The sequence below is a fragment of the Sorex araneus genome, chromosome 2 (genome assembly GCF_027595985.1).
Source record: "Sorex araneus isolate mSorAra2 chromosome 2, mSorAra2.pri, whole genome shotgun sequence".
NCBI lineage: Eukaryota > Metazoa > Chordata > Mammalia > Eulipotyphla > Soricidae > Sorex > Sorex araneus.
The window spans coordinates 295,143,575-295,155,715 of record NC_073303.1 but is presented as its reverse complement, the minus strand read 5'-3'; the positions used below and the strand labels follow the sequence as shown (position 1 = coordinate 295,155,715).

The 12,141-nt window shown below is 36.8% G+C and overlaps 1 protein-coding gene and 1 long non-coding RNA gene across 6 annotated transcripts in view; one reads left to right on the top strand and one right to left on the bottom strand.

Annotated features, from left to right (window-relative positions):
• LOC129401898 (uncharacterized) overlaps nucleotides 1–12,141 on the bottom strand; it is a 30,906-nt gene that overhangs the window by 5,639 nt on the left and 13,126 nt on the right. The window lies entirely within an intron of this gene.
• The window catches only part of ATP11B (ATPase phospholipid transporting 11B (putative)), a 116,078-nt gene that overhangs the window by 92,069 nt on the left and 11,868 nt on the right, over nucleotides 1–12,141 (top strand). For 2 of the 5 annotated variants that reach the window (XM_055124852.1, XM_055124855.1), the window contains 4 exons: nucleotides 798–863; nucleotides 1,568–1,671; nucleotides 3,809–3,974; nucleotides 8,047–8,156. In XM_055124852.1, coding sequence (XP_054980827.1) covers nucleotides 798–863; nucleotides 1,568–1,671; nucleotides 3,809–3,974; nucleotides 8,047–8,156 — 446 coding nt within the window. Of the gene's footprint in view, nucleotides 1–797; nucleotides 864–1,567; nucleotides 1,672–3,808; nucleotides 3,975–6,608; nucleotides 6,695–8,046; nucleotides 8,157–12,141 lie in introns of all 5 variants that reach the window. The other 3 variants (XM_055124854.1, XM_055124853.1, XM_055124851.1) reach the window with 3 other exon arrangements.

The following is a 12,141-nucleotide window of genomic DNA, read 5'->3' as shown; positions in this document are numbered from 1 at the left end:
GGGCTGGAGCAGGTAGAATAATTCCTAAGTGCAGAGCCAGGAGTAAGCCCTGAACATTGCCAGGTGTGACCCACACCTCACCCCCTCCCCACTCTCCCCCCCTCCCCAAATTTTTTTAACCTTGTGGTAAAGACCATGACTACTTTATAAACTAAATTAGTATAAATTTCAGGTTGTGTTCCTCTTTCTAGAAATTAAATCCTGACATTCTTTGGGGATTCTGTATTTTTAATAAACCTTATAAGTTTTAACTTTAAAGCCCTGGAGAATGCTTTCTGTCATTAACTATATTTTTTACATAGGTTCCTTAGAGACATAATTTCATTGGCAATTATCTTTCCTTTCATATAATTGTTCCCTGTGTAAATTTCTTTGTGTTTTGCCTCCACTGGGTTCAAAAGTACAGTGTTCAAGGGATCTGCTGCAACTTCCGGTTAGAATGGTTTCAGAAAGACCTTGTGATTTGAGCAGGGTTTTAGCATCATTTGTACTGTCCAGCAGGGACAAAGCAGTCACTAATGACTTATCATTGGAACTCTGTGCCACAAAAGTCTACGTCCATCTTTGGAATTCCACAGGGAAAAAAAAATGTTACCCAGCAGATCACGGTGAGTACTGTGATACAGTACTCCTAATAATGCATTGAGGTGTTTTCTTCTCACACTTAGCAGATTTTGCTAATCTAGCATAGATTTCAAATGTAACTGACTCAGATAAGCACAATGGATTTTTAGTAAAGAATAAAGACATGTGATTCCGAATCCTTTCACACATAATAGTCTGTTCTTTCTGTTTAGATGTTCGGGAACTGGACGTTTGGCACCTTGGTCTTCACCGTCATGGTCATAACTGTCACAGTAAAGGTATGGTGTGGACATTAGAAGCACAGACATGCCCGGTGCCTGCATATGGCCTGGTTTATTTTCTTTCATTCTTGATGTACAGATATTTTTCCTTTTTCAGTCATGAAGAGCTTTATTCTTGCTAAAACTATTATTGCTATTTTAGAAGGTTTTTTTTTAATAATAGAATCTTTCTATTGGTTTATTATTTTTAAAGCCTCATTTTTTTTTATGGTTTAGTAGAGGTTAACCTCATAAAAATTCTCCTCTCTGAAATTTTGTTTCTGTCCATAATGCACAAAACTGCAGTTTATTGTAAGGCCTAGGACCGAGGGGAAAAAATTCTCATGAAGTTCCAAGGATGTGTTTTCCCAGGAGAAAAATACTGTAAACTTGAAATTACCCATTTTCATATAAAACATTGCTAACACTTCTTTAGAAATGTTTTTCTAAATTTTATTTATATCATTGGCTTCAAAATTAATATTTATCTTCAGAACATAATATTATCTTCTGAACATAGTTTATCTTCAGAAGATAATACTATCTTCAGAACAACTTTGCCATAGAACTTTAGACACTGTATGGCAAACCAAGCAGAATGATGATTGTTATATTTTATAATACATTTTATTTTTTAGTTTTATCTGAGAAGTTAAAGATTTAGGATGGATTTTATATTTGTTACATTTCTAAGGATTTTTTAATTTCTTTTTTGTTTTTAGATGGCTTTGGAAACTCATTTTTGGACATGGATCAACCATCTTGTTACCTGGGGCTCTATTGCATTTTATTTTATATTTTCTTTGTTCTATGGAGGGATTCTCTGGTAAGTGACTATGTTGTAGTCAATACTTCAGTTATATTGATTCAGCTGTGCTAGTAAATGTGACAGAATGTATTGTGAGCAAATTCTGCTCAGAAAAAATTTGAGAACCCTATTGTTATACTGTACGTACTTCTTCCAGTTGCTCTAAAGTTGCTCTAATTAGGAGAAGAGAAGAAACCAGCGGTTACTGATCACTTACTTCATCGTAGTTGCTCTACACAGATGTTAAGATCAGTGCATCACAGTCACCTTTTTTACTTCATTTATGCTATATGGAAGCGAGCCAGATCACAAAGGTTAAAAACATAGCAGTTAGGAATTAACCCCAATGGGTTATTTTAACTGTTTTATTGTTTTATTCCACAGTTAATGTTTTTGAGCCATATTCTCTCTTTTTTTTTTTTTTGCTTTTTGGGTCACACCTGGCGATGCACAGGGGTTACTCCTGGCTCTGCACTCAGGAATTACCCCTGGCCATGCTCAGGGGACCATATGGGATGCTGGGATTTGAACCTGGGTCGGCCGCGTGCAAGGCAAACGCCCTACCCGCTGTGCTATCTCTCCAGCCCCCGAGCCATATTCTCTCTTAACTGTTAATGTAAGTCATAGAAAACCATTAAATGTTCATAAGTGAGTTAATTTACCCCTCAAAAGTAAATGTATGTTTCATCTTCTTTGGTAAAACCAGAGAGTGGTGACTCTTACAGATTAAAACTCAATGGCTAAGACTCTTGAGTAATTGATAGACAGCTAGCTTTCTCTGAAACTTTATACTGCATTCCCTTCTGTACCGCTGATCCCTGTATTAGGCAAAATGTTATAAAAGTTAGACAGAAAAATAAAACTTGGATTCAGGGTGCATTATCTCTTATTTAGGATAAGCATGACTGTTACTTACAATGTTTGTTGTTAATGCTTTTTATTTCCACCTTTCTTTCTATACCACCCTGTTTTTCTCTTGACATGATAAGATGAAAATCCACAAAAGAATTATCTCAATAAAACCTTCATTTTCAGGGGAGAGAGAGAGTACGGGAGTTAGGGCGCTGATTCTGTACACAGCCAGCACTGTGATCCCGGCCCCACCTAAGGTCCCTTTAACCCCAACTTTCCTTTAGCCCTGCCAGGAGTGGTCCCGGAGCTGTGCTGGGTAGGGCCCAGACACCAGAAAGAAAACAGAGATAGTTTTTGTCAGTAAGTAGATTTTGTTTCAGCCTAAGATGAGGTCATCTCAGTTACTCGGAAAATATTTTATCATGTAATTTTTTTATTGCTTTCCCAGTCACTTAAGTCTATATTACTACTTAATTCTTTTAACATAAAAACTAAAGAGTTTTCTGATGAACTACTTATAACTTCCCTAGTGATAAAAACTATAGTTGTCACCAGAAGCGATTAATTGGGATTTTTTTATAACAGAGTTTGTCTTGTTTTATTAGATAACTCAAGTAAAGCATACTGGCTTTAAATTTGGGCACCTTCATGGAGTATTACTAAGTTCTTAGCATTCGTGTGATTGGAGCAATAGAACAGTGAGTAAGGCACTTGCCTTGCATACCACCAACCTGAGTTCAATCCCTGGCACCACATAAGGGCCCCTGAGCTCCTCCAGGAGTGATCCATGAGCACTGCCAGGAGTAAGGCCTGAGTACCAAGCCCTAAACAATGCTGGGTGTGATTCAAAAAGCACTGTAACACTGTCGTCCCCATTGTTCATAGATTTGCTCGAGCGGGCACCAGCAACGTCTCCATTGTGAGACTTGTTGTTACTGTTTTTGGCATATCCAGTACACCATGGGTAGCTTGCCAGGCTCTGCCATGTGGGCGGGATACTCTCAGTAGCTTATCAGGCTCTCTGAGAGGAACGGAGAAATCGAACCCGGGTCAGCTGCGTGCAAGGCAAACGCCCTACCTGCTGTGCTATCACTCCAGCCCCTGTGTTCTTGCTCCAGCCTGATCCAAAAAAACAAACAAACAAATTTAAATTAAATTTTGACCTTCTCGATTGTTTACACAATATCCTGATTTAAGAAACTCTTGTTAGGCCAGGCCAGGATGTGGCTTGGTGGTGGAGCATCTGCTCTGCATGGTGGAAGCTCTGGATTTGATTCCCAGTTCTCCATTTTCTCTATTTCAGGCCTTTTGTGGGCTCCCAGAATATGTACTTTGTATTTATTGAGCTCCTATCAAGTGCTTCTGCCTGGTTTGCCATAATCCTCATGGTTGTTACATGTCTTTTTCTTGATGTTGTGAAGAAAGTATTTGACCGACAGCTTCATCCTACAAATACTGAAAAGGCACAGGTAACTACTTTTTTGTATGGTGTCTTTTAAATTGGGGTTATTTGGTGATGAATGGCTCTGATCCTGATTTGCTTGTACAAGTAAATAGGAAATGATTCCAAGTACTTTGCAATCAGTATCATTGATGTAATGTTTGTATTTTCTTTTTATTATTCCTGACATAATTTTAATTAAATTTTGTTACCAAAACAACTCCAGATTTTAAACTATATCAAGCTATAGCTGTGTAATATGTAAATTGTTATTTATATGATTTAATAAAGATGTTTTAAATAATATAACATTCTATCATATATATGTATAATCATATATAGGGATACATTTTCTTGTGTTTAGAGACAATAGAATTTAAATGATATTTTTCAGGTTATACTTCCAAGAAAATGTTTAGAAATAAGTTCTTTCACTTAAGTAAATTTTATGAAAACAATTTTTAGGACCAAAGATATTCCTTAGAGGTAGGACATGTATGTGTGAGGACCTGGGTTCAATCCACAACAACTGCAAAAAAGGTCAATAAATCATTTAAGATATATTACCTCATTAAACATTTACTAATACATATTAAATAGACTAAGTACTAATGGTATGTCACATAATGTTTAAGAATATAGACTTTAAGGCTTCACTTCAAAATCTAGTTCTACAACTTGGTCTCCTTGTGACATTAAACTTCAGCTTCCTAGACCTGGAGAGATAGAGTACAGCACATACAAGAGACAGACAGCAAGCATTTCCTTGCATGCAGCCAACCTGATTTTGATCCCCAGTACCCCATATGGTCCCCCGAGCCTCACCAGGGGTGGTCCCTGAGCACAGAGCCAAGAATAATACATGAGCATTGCTAGGTATGCCCATCCCCCCTCCAAAAAGGAATATGTTTAAATATGTAGTAAATGCTCAAGGTAGCAGGTTTTGGTTTACTTGACTTGTACCTGACTTGTCCTGTTAACTGTAATACAGTTCTGGGTATTTGCTCTTAAGAAAATATTCTAATCAACTCTATGTCGTCAATGAACACTGATTTTTTTTTAATCATTTTTACACTGGTTAAAATTTTTGCCTAACACTTCCTATATATTAAACAAATTTTGCAAGTTTTGTTGTATATTTATACTACAAGCAAGTATATTGAGTTCAGTTTCAGTTAACCATATTGACATTTTTCTAACATTTATTTGCTTTGTTCACTCAGTTTAATCCTAGACAAATGTACATCTTAACACCATTGATGCAACATAATTCTCTAAAGCCTATAAGCTTAAGTCAAATACTGTTTTTACTATTTCTAAGGAGTATGTCCTAATTAAGTCACATGCTAAGCTAAATCTCTCTTGTAAAATCAGAATTAATTTTAATTATTAATACTTATGAGATTGCTAGATAATCAAGTACCTAACCTTAGACTTATATGTAGTAATTCTTTAGTTAAAAATCATAATTATAGAATGATAAGATTATTGCTCTGATACAAATCTAATGAGCCAAAAAAACTACATAACCCAGTCACTCTGTTGGCTTATATTTATATCAATATGGACATGTTTTTACTCGGTATATATTTCTTGAATATGTGTCAAAATTTTGTATATCTTATTTCTAATCTTCAGAGATGGATATTTACCAAAAGTGCTAACATTCTCTTTTGTATTTTTTCTAGCCCCTTATGGTGAACACATCTGTCTCCCACTATTGGCCTATATAAATATATTTTCACCAAAATATATTAATGTCATCACTTTAAAAATAAATTTTTATAAATGTAATCACTGAACTTGCAAATTTATGATAAATTTTATAAAGATTTCTTAATGAAAATAGAAGGTGATATTAGCTCTTGTTACCTTTACTGTGGTATCTTTCATAAGAATTACATAGGATATACATTTAGTATTTTTAAGTGAGTGACCTTAGATAAGAACAAGTTTAAAACACTTTATATAATTTTAGCTCTTTTACCAATTGTTAAACTGATTTTAAATGATATGTATGATAAATCAGTCATGGGCTTTTTTGTGTGTATAAAATGACCTAATTGTTTTTGCTCCACTAAATTCATTTTTAAATGATTTGACCAGATGCTGTACTGGGGTCTAATCCAAAGGGGAATCTCTCATCCCACTCAAGGATCTTTTCATCTTCTGGGTCGGTTTTCTCCCCGTGTCTCCCTTCCCTTCCCTCACTCCCCCACCGCTTCACAGCCCCTCCCATTCCCATCCTTACCCCTCAGAAATAGCATATGATCATTCAGAGCCCATGCGTGATACTATTCCTTTGCTGCAGGCAGTAGCCGTTACTGTTTCAGCCTCTATTCTCACCTTTGACTTTAGGATGATAAAATGGTTAGTTATAAACTGCTTTATTGTTTACCATAAAAATTAAGAACCATCGGCATTTATTTTTGAGCTTTATTTTTCCCACAATAGCTGTGTGCTATTCAGAGTGAAGAGTAGGCATCATTGATGGCAACGTCAACAGCCCTACAAATGTCGTTCATGTGTGTACTGTGTATGATATTCTCTGCTCTCGTAGGAACAAATGTCTTCACAAAGCTTGTCCTGTGTCTGTCTCCTAGGTAATGAATGCAGCTCACTGACTTGTTGTATGTCCCATCCCTTTTCTGTCCACTTATAGATGTACTCCAACACAGTCGCTTTAAGTGACGAGTTCATCGCACTGCAGCCTTTGTCGAGGGCAAGGAATCAGCTGAGCAGACTTAGGTAGAGTAGGAGCAGAACCTCATTAACTCTTCTGCATGCTAAAGGTCACTTAAACAGTATTCACAGATGGGCAGAGGCATGAATTAAGAGTGGGGTGAGCAGAGACTGAACTGTTCAGTCTCTAATTTGACCCTTATTAACATGTACATTAAAACCAAAAATATATATATATATTCATTTCTTCAGAAAAAAAATAATTTAGATGAAAATTTAGTATAACAGGACAGAGCTCTGTACCTTGTTAACTATTTTACATCTCAACTATTTCTAGCATGATTCTAATGCTTCTGCTTGTCATATTCAAGAATGCTACTGCATGTTGAGTTAATGTAAGCTACAGAAATTCATCGTAAAGTTTGAAGTGTTAAGTTGAAGTTACTTGGGAGTGAGAGTTGTTCGTTTTTTGATCTTGCCTTAATCTGTCTCGTAAACACCTCGCATATTTGTCCATTTGCACTGTAATGGCGGCTGAAGCATCTCGATCCTTGCTCCTGTTTTAAAGCATCTATAAATTAAACAGTATGTTTTCTATCTCAGATATGCCTAACTCCAACAAGACTTGAAGAACAGTTCATAACTTAATGTATTTTTTTAGTTTTGCCACTTTTCTGTTTCTTGCCCCATAAGTATCTTGTGGGTTCTTAATTTATATGTATTTTTAATTCTTATTACTCTAAGAGTTTCTATGTTCACTTGATTGAGTGTAGTACTATTTAAATAATCTTATGCTGCCTTCTGACATCATAAAATTGAACAATTTTAAAGGTTTACTGAAATTTTTTATTATTTTCAAGATTTTTGAAACCTTCAAATTTAAATTGCAAAGGCATAAGTGCAGATGAATTTACAAATCTGTGGTTAAGTTTCATATTTAAAACAGGAGTTAAAATCAAAGCAAACTTGAAGATTCACTTCCTTTAAGCCAAATAATGTATATCCATTATCATTCACAATGCCTTTTTGTAAACTGGGTATTTATCACTTTTTTTAACATCTAATATAACTTTAATTCAGGCATAAAAAGAACCAATTATTTAAAAGACCACTATAGGACCAGAGAGATAGTACTGTCGGGAGATTTTTATGGCAAAGAATTTAATAAAAGAAATTGAATTCCATTGAAGGAAAATGTGATTTTTTTTTTTTTTAATGAACAGTAATGCTGTGCATTGGGAAATCCTGGCTTTGTTTGGTTGCTCTGCTGTGTGCCTCTTACGAAGCTGCTATTGGCTCTCTGTGACATTTGTTTCTGCCTTGCTGATTGCGGACCCGATTTGCTGTTGTGACATAAATTTGCATATAGTGAGAGAATTTTTTGTAATCTGAGACTTGTTGCTTTTCTGTCCTTCCAGATGGAAGAAGATAAGGGTTCAGTCAGCTCAGCATATGAATTTGCTGAAGGCGAGCACAGAGGGGAGGACAGTGGGCACCTGCTAGCTGAGGCTTGTTCTTGCGTGACTAGGTAGTACTGCGGGGACCTTGTGGGCTGTCAGCTAAGTTCTCATGCCGGGGCCATGCTACGGGAGAACTGGCCTGGCCTTTCTTTCCTTACTAACTCCGTCACTGTCATGTGCTCTCTCGGTTGACTTTGTTTTCCTTTTCTGTGATCTTTACATTTTATATGTCCACCTGTACCTATTTTGTTATCAATCCCTTGATAAGATCTGTGTTGTCATCCTTCATCTCAAATGCTAACTTTGGAAGCTACTCACAGCCTGTTGTCCTACAGTCAGGAAAGTACTCCTTTTCACTTCTCCTTTAGAAACAGTTGTGCTACTTTTGTTATTTCTGAGATCAGTTTGCCCACTTCAAATTCAGTTGCTCATCAGTGTACACATCTGAATCTGGTTAGACACAAAACTACCTCTTGAGTTGAATGATTAAATAATATAATTCTTAGATTTGGTATGGAATAATTTTTATAGAATTATATTCACAAAACTATTAGTTCATACTTTTGTTAATTATATCTTTGTAATTTAAAAGTATGACCCAGTGAGAACTTACTTAATTCACTTCCCTTCAGAGAAATAAATCCTAACAACCACTTCTAGATCTAATTAGAATATGCAAGAATATTTTCTCTTCTGGGATAAGCCCTCATAAATGACTTAAAACCACCTGAAGATTGCGAAGTCCTTAACTCTATGTATTAGACCATGAACCAGGTAGAATAACTTGAAAAACCTGAGTTATTCTGGAGGGCTCATTTTTCCAATTAGAGTTCTTTAATTTTCCTAAATGAAAAATGTTGAAGATTAATTTGTAAATTCTGCTGTTGAAAGGAAATTCAAAGTAATTTTGAATTTTTCTTTTGGGATACTTCATATGATCTTCCTTATATTTTTCTTGTATTTTGATAAATACGGAAATATTTTATATGATTTGAGTGGGCTACAAGTAAAACCCAGCTAAAAAACAGGCCGGATAAAGAGGGGACATTGGCTGAGATTTGTATTATGCCTCTGATAATATGCAAGGCCAAGAGTCCACTTGAGACATTAATAGTCATTGCTATAATAAAACTGAAATTATGTCTTCTGTGAGAAGTCACAAAGCTCAAGTGGATTTTTGATAAGACATGAATCTGATGCTGCCTTACTTTATGTATGTCCATTAAAATGTTGAGTACAGATGAAAATTGAGCTCACTGAATGCTCTTAGGGCAAAAGAGATCATGCTGTTATTACTATTATTCTTATCCTATGATAATTGGTCTCTCTTCTTATAAGCAAGAAGCTGACTGAACTCATTGGCTGTCAAATTCCTGGGGGTATTATCCTGATACTAATTTTTTTCTGCTAATCAATGAATTAGAATTAGTAGAATGAAAAATCTAGAATATTTTTCTTAATGTGTTTTTTCTCTTGGCATATGTTAAAAGATAAAACTCACCTTCGTGCACATTTAAATAGTTTTATCCTTCTGATTTGTTTTCCCTAGAAATGACTGTGGTTTCTCTAATCAGAACTTGTCAAATCAGTCCAAGAGTTATACTGAGCCCTTAAATTTGACCAGGGATTAGGGTCTGTCTTCTAGTCACCTGCCATTCTTCTGTCATTTCTTTGTCTCTGAATTCCTAGCCCTGCCCTCGCTGCCCTTTCCAGCTGTCCCTTGCAACCTCAGGACGCAGGACATTAGGGACACTCATCTTTCTCATTGTACACCAGGTGCTTCGGTCCAAGACCCGTAACCCGCCACACCACCACCCAGACCGAGAGTTTTTTACCTTTTTTTGGTGCCAGAAATGCATACGGCTCTCGCCTCATGGGACCAAGCAGTGAACCCCAGAAGGCACAGAAAAACTCAGTGGTCTATATTGTTCACCCCTGAAAGCCACACTTTTCTGAATGAATCAAGTTCTGCAAACAAGTGGGATCAGATCCTTTAGAATCCTAATAAATATGTTTTACTAAATTGATCTCTTCAGATCTGCTGACTTCTGAGCAGCAGTTTCATCTGAGAGATCAAATAAAAACAACACTGACATTTTTTACCTTTTTTTTGTGACATACAGTAAATGCCTTGATACTTAGAAACCTAAATTTTATTTCGTGTGTGTGTGTGTGTGTGTGTGTGTGTGTGTGTGTGTGTGTTTATTTTATTTGACCACACCTGTCACTCTTCAGGGCTTACTCCTGGCTCTGTTCTCAGGGATCACTCTTGGCTAGGTTCAGGGGACCAGATGGGGTGTTGGGGATCAAACTTGGGTTGGCCATGTGCAAGGCAAACACCCTCCCCACTCTACTGTCGCTTCAGCCCAGAAACCTACATTCTTATCAACTACCGCATGGCATAGATCATTAGGTAGTGCTATTCCCCTGACCCTCGCCATTCAATTGGGGGTCTCAGGGCCTGAGAGATGGATGGCTAAAAAGGCTAGATAGAGTGCATCTTCGGATGCAGGAGCCCTGGCTTCAGTCCCAGCCCCACACGGTCCCCAAGCAGTCAGAGTGTGACCCCAGGTACCAAGCTACGAGCAGGACCTTAACACTTCCAAGTATGCCCCAAAAGGAAGAAAAAAAAAATTTTTTTTAATGGGGACGTAGGGAGCAGAGATGTGGCTCAGTGGTGGGCATACGTGTAAGGGCCTCTGATGTGTGAGGGCCTGGGGTCAGTCCCTGACTTTAAAACATTACAACAACCATTTTCAAATTACTCTTCCTCTTTGAACTGCAAATGAATCGTATGATTTATGTAAGCTCATCATTAAAGGGACCTCAGTTCTTTCTGAAAGTAAAAAAAAAACGAAATTATTAAAAATCAATAGCCTAAGAAATATAATTCATACCGTTCACTTAATTTTCATAGTTCAGCTAGGGCAACACATGGTAAATCTGTCAGATCACAGAAGAACGGTTCTGGAGGTAATTTATCTCTTTATAACTGTCTTTCAGAGTTGTTGACTTACGGAGAGGAAGGAGGGGGGAGAGTTTACAGCAGTGAATATGAGCTTGAAACTTGTTTTAGAGCAGCAAGCCTGGGTGAGACAGAGTTCCTCTCTAAGTGCCAACACTAAGTGGCTGTCTCTTGCAAATATTCAGTTTCTTTTTCTAGAGAATCTTTTTATCAAATTAGGAAATCAGTAATACTTTGTGACTTTTGATTTCACATTAAAAAACAAAGTTCTTTTGCGGGGGGTGGTCAGTGGAAGCAACATGGAAAAATCTTAACATGGGAATTACTATAAACCACGTTACTAAATAGGTCTTTTTAAAATAAAAATACCTTGTTAGGCACAAACCTCACTGGGGTTTTTACGGCTTTTTTTTTTCAGAGTTGGAATCTAGAAATGTTTAATGGAAAGTAGAAGAGAAAGTAAAAGGAACTAACTCCCCATGTGGGGAGGAACTTCATATAGGTTCAAAGTTCCCTGTAATTATAGCTTAAGGCTTCTTTCCAAGTACCTCCTTTAAGGCTATACAGTGTTTACTTTGATTACCAAATAAATAAGGCAATTGTAAGAGCAAAAGAGCTAATACAATTAATAGTTCTATAATTCTTACCAAAGCTTAACAAAACTTATTTTGATTTGCTCGGTGTTATAGACATAACTTTGGAAGTATGGGCCAGAAAGATGGCACGGCAGTTACAGTGCTTGCCTTACATGTAGCTGACCCAAGTTCCATCCCCTGCACTCCAGGTAGTCTCCCCGCCGACCCCCCCCCCCCCGAGCTGGCCAGGAGTAACCCAAAGAGTAGAACCAGGAGCAAACCCTGAGCATGTGTGGCCCAAAAAGAAAAAATTTTTAAATAACATTTAGAAGGTTTCAGGAAGATATTTTGTAGAAGCATTAACAGAAAATTCTAAATGTTTACTATTACTGATATGAAAATAATGGGAATAAGAGCTATGAGCAGGATTTATTTCAAAAAAACTAGTTCTACAGAGATGAAAATCCTTAAAACTAGTTCTACAGAGATGAAAATCCTTAATGGCCATACATA